A 4,292-nucleotide genomic window follows, 5' to 3' on the forward strand; every position below is an offset into this window, starting at 1 on the left:
CAGGATGTCAGAGGAGTCCCGATCCATCCCTCAGCGCTGCCTCGCACTGATTGGCCAGGCTGCGCAAGGGGTCTGGGGGGGGGGCGGCGCGGCAGGTAGCGGCAAATCGGCGGGTAGCGATGGTGAAGGTGCTAGCTGCGTGTAGAAAAAAAATTGCGAAAATCGACCCAGCAGGGCCAGAGAAATCCTCCTGCGCAGGTTACCCCGAGCTCAGCTCGGGATAACCGGCAAGGAGGTTAAATAAGGGCCCATGGGTGCATAAAACGGACAAATCAATTCAGTTTTCTCCTAGGTGGTAATTTTCATCTTCTTTTTAAAATAACTCTTTAGCATTTTACAATTGAAAAAGTACCCAACAGTTGGTGAAAAAGTACTTTCAAAATTAGTATTTTGTTGCTTGCTGGTGACTTAAAAGGCATGTTATTGATAAAGTGTGAAAATATCACCTAGGACAAAACTGAAAAGAAGAAAGTTAATTGCATTTGGGAGGGTGTTTGTGCTCAGGTATGTGATGTCCATTGCAAACTGCAGGGTTCACTGTACATGTTTACATTTAGCATATTGCTTGAGGGGTTTTAAGATCTGGAAAACTAAATTACAGACAGTGTAAATATAAGATATATTGACTGACATATAATGTAAAAAAGCTGATATATTAAAAACCACCAAAGTTTCTTCAAATACATACATCTCTCTTATTCTGAATTGCTACGTGATAGGCTACGTGCAGTACTGTGCTAGCTATAGCCAGTCATTGAATGGAGAGATAAAGAGATATGCCATCATATCACCACTATGGAGGACCACTGTCATCGTTGTTGTTTTCCAGATAGCAGGATGGGTGTAACTAGAGAAGCAGCCAATGGAAAAATTATTGGTGTTTTTTTTCCCCTTACACCTCGCCTTTAAAAGCACAGCAGGACTTAGTGGATGTAGGCACTGTCCAGTTTATCTGTACAAACCTGAACTAACCATGACTTTCACCGCTGCTGAGAAAGCTGCCATTAACGCCCTCTGGGGTAAGATTGCCGGCCATGAGGATCAGATTGGAGGAGAGGCCCTGGAGAGGTAAAGAATCATCAATGTTATTTTTATGATTACGGTATTATTGTTATCACTATTAGTGGAAGTAGCATTCGTTTAACTTAGTACTGTTGTTAATTGCCATTATTGTTAGTCTTATTTGTAGAAGTAGTGGTGGCTGTAGTACTAATAATGTGTAGTACCAAGATTATTTCTGATATATTATTATTGTTAATTTTTGTTATAGCAGTTGCAATGGTACTATTACTTTTACTGTAATTAGAAATTATATGAATTATGATTATTATTATTTATATTAAAGGCAGTCGTGGTAATAATAATAGTAAAAACACAGACAAGACAAGACGCAGAACATTTACAACGCGCTTTTCTTCTGGTGGCCTCGAAGCACTTCAGGGCTGCAGCCACTAGGGCGCACTTCACAGGCGACCAGAATCATTAGGAAGCCTTTTGCACTGTTTTATGTACTGGCTTTAGCCAGGATTCGAATCCTACATAAGAACCCACAGCCTTACCAGTATGCTATCCATTCCTTTTACTGTTGTTATTAGTACAGTTTATTATTATTATTGTTCTTATTACATTATAACAGGTAGCAAATGGCACAATAAGCTTTATTGCAACAGCTTGCATCACACCGGTTACGTTTGCTTAATGATATCTATTTGTTTCCTTCCAATACAGGTTGTTTCTGAGCTTCCCCCAGACCAAGACCTACTTCAGCCATTTTGACCTGCACCATGGCTCCAAGGATGTCCAGAACCATGGTGGTAAGGTTGTGAGGGCCATTGGAACTGCTGCCCAGCATCTGGATGACCTCGACAATGCTCTGGCTGCTCTCAGCGAGCTCCATGCCCACAAACTGAGGGTTGATCCTGGCAACTTCAAAGTAAGTTGTTCCCCTCAATTCCTCTGAAGTACTAGTTACAGCAAACCTGAACAGAGGGAGATATAGAGGCTGACATATTTATTTTTTCCTTTTTGAAAAATACAAATTGCCTGGCTGCCCTGCTGACAATCCTCTGCTTCTAATACTTTTAGCCACTGGCCCTGAACAAGCATGCAGATCAGGTGCTCCGACTGAAGTCTGACTGGATTAGCTGCATGCGCGATTTAGACACTTCTGTAGCCAAATAGATCAGTAGGACAGCCAGGCAACTGGTATTGTTTAAAAGGAAATAAGTATGGCAGCCACCATATCATTCTCGGTTCAGGTGTACTTAAAGTATAGAGAAAAAGATTTAGATGTTACGTTTTAGAAGATATGGTAAGAAAACTATTGCACCTTTAGCTGGATTCTCTGTAATGTTTTTTTTTTTTTTATTAAAGAGAAGACAACAAGAGGTGATATAAACCAGATAGGTTCTAGAAGAGATAGATAAGGACATGACTGAACACTTGTGGTGGGGGAATTTGCCACTGTACTCTTCTGCATGATCTGTATCTAGAATATGGTTATAGTTTTTCCCAGGCGTTACAATTTTGCTCATCCAATATTTTCTAGATTTATAGTAAATGCCATGTAAGAATATCACATGCTGCAAAAAGCTATTTTTTGCTAATTGTAATTTCTCTCCATTGCAGCTGCTGTCCCACACCATCCAGGTGACACTGGCCGCCCACTTCCCCAGCGAATTCACTCCTTCAGCCGAAGCTGCCTGGGACAAGTTCCTCGCTGCAGTGTCCGCAGTGCTGGTGTCCAAATACAGATAAACTGGATTTCCAAAGTATAAAAAGTGCTTCTGACGTGACTTAACCATCTGTCATTTCCTTTAATAAAGTTGGTTAATTTCAACAGTTTGTTGGTGCTGTCTGTGTTCTTATTCCTGTGGGTTTAGAAAATAATTTACGGTATAAGCTCCTTCCAATCTAGAGTGAATAGAGGGATACACTCAAAGCACACTTAAAGTGAGAGAGACATGGAGGCTGCCATATTTATTTCCTTTTAAATAGTTCCATTTTTTTGGGTGTCCTGCTGATCTTTCATGCATCAGAGACAGGGCATCAGCAGGATGCCAGGCAACTGGTATTTATGGCAGCCTCCATATTCTTCTCACTTCAGGTGTCCTTTAACAAAACCAGTGCTGACTGTCAATCATTAACCCATTTTACCACCTCCATGTACTATGAGGGTCAGCAGCAGACATTGAATCCTATGAGAAGATTGTGTAGCTTAACCCTCATACTACATGAAGGTGGTAAAATTGAAAGCGTGTACTGGGCTTTAGCGCCAAACAGGTGAGCCGCTCAGCATAACCAAACAGAACCCTTCATAAGTGCAACTGCTCTGTTTTTCTATGAGTTCTGCTGTAAACTTTCTTGCACAGTTGTTGATACCTCAGTGTTAGGTAGTGTTTATTGCAGTTGTAATCCATATGCTGCATTGGCTTCCAATCTACTATGGAGAAGACTATTTGTCTAATTTCAAACACGTGTCTCAATTGTGTGATTGTTTGAAGGCGGCAAATTCAACTTAGAAAGAGCCTCTAGCTGCTGGCAGCTGGCTTTTTATAAACTTTCCCTTAAGCCTGGTACACACTTTACAGTGAATTTTTTTCCTGTTGGGTGGCATGATAAAGTAGCCGGGTGGGGCGCAATGGGGGAATGCAGGGCCGACGCTTCACTGCGCGACTCTGCTTACAGCATAGAAGGCGGTAAGCTGATGTCAGCCGGGTGCTCGCCAAAAAAGAGCCTGGGGAGAACACTGCTTTCAAATATGATTGGCCAATCACTGACCGATTTTACCACCTCCATGTAGTATGAGAGATTCCATACACAATTTGCCCATAGTATTCAGTATCTGTTGACCCTCATACTACATAGAGGTGGTAAAATATGTCAGTGATTGGCCAATCATCAGGGGCGTCGCTAGCCCTATTTTGGGGGGGCACGTGCCCCCAATCTGTCCTGGGGTGTCACGGATCTCCGCCCACCGCTCGCTCACCCCCTCTGTCAGCGCAGCCGGCGCCGCCACATCACACTCAGTCAGACCTCAACATCAGGCGGCGAGCCGGCGACCAATCGTGCGGGCGCTAGAACCCAGCGCCCGCACTGATATGCGGAAGTGACATCACTTCCGCATATCGAGCGGGTGCGTCCGGCGCCCGCTGGTACTGGTCGGGTTGCCGCTGATCATGAGGTCTGCTGCGAGGTAGGGGAAGCGGCGGCTAGAGGGGGGCTCTCCCTGTCACTCACTCACTGCCTGGGGCCCTGTCACTCACTCACTGCCTGGGGGGCCTGTCACTCAC

At 43.8% G+C, this 4,292-nt stretch overlaps 1 protein-coding gene across 1 annotated transcript; it reads left to right on the forward strand.

Moving 5' to 3' along the window:
- The first annotated feature begins 971 nt into the window (after positions 1-971).
- Positions 972-2,791, forward strand: LOC137525660 (hemoglobin subunit alpha-5-like). The gene is made up of 3 exons (XM_068246815.1): positions 972-1,068; positions 1,729-1,933; positions 2,629-2,791. Exons 1-3 carry the CDS (start codon positions 974-976, stop codon positions 2,755-2,757), a joined length of 429 nt encoding a protein of 142 aa, XP_068102916.1. The 5' UTR covers positions 972-973; the 3' UTR covers positions 2,758-2,791.
- The last annotated feature ends 1,501 nt before the right edge of the window (positions 2,792-4,292 follow it).

Source organism: Hyperolius riggenbachi, chromosome 7, assembly GCF_040937935.1.
Source record: "Hyperolius riggenbachi isolate aHypRig1 chromosome 7, aHypRig1.pri, whole genome shotgun sequence".
NCBI lineage: Eukaryota > Metazoa > Chordata > Amphibia > Anura > Hyperoliidae > Hyperolius > Hyperolius riggenbachi.

Bases quoted from the DNA above. Each gene is read 5' to 3' on its own strand.
- LOC137525660 (XM_068246815.1), top strand. From the start codon at position 974: ATGACTTTCACCGCTGCTGAGAAAGCTGCCATTAACGCCCTCTGGGGT. The intron at 1,069-1,728 runs GTAAAGAATCAT...CTTCCAATACAG, and splicing joins GGAGGAGAGGCCCTGGAGAG to GTTGTTTCTGAGCTTCCCCC. The intron at 1,934-2,628 runs GTAAGTTGTTCC...TCTCCATTGCAG, and splicing joins TTGATCCTGGCAACTTCAAA to CTGCTGTCCCACACCATCCA.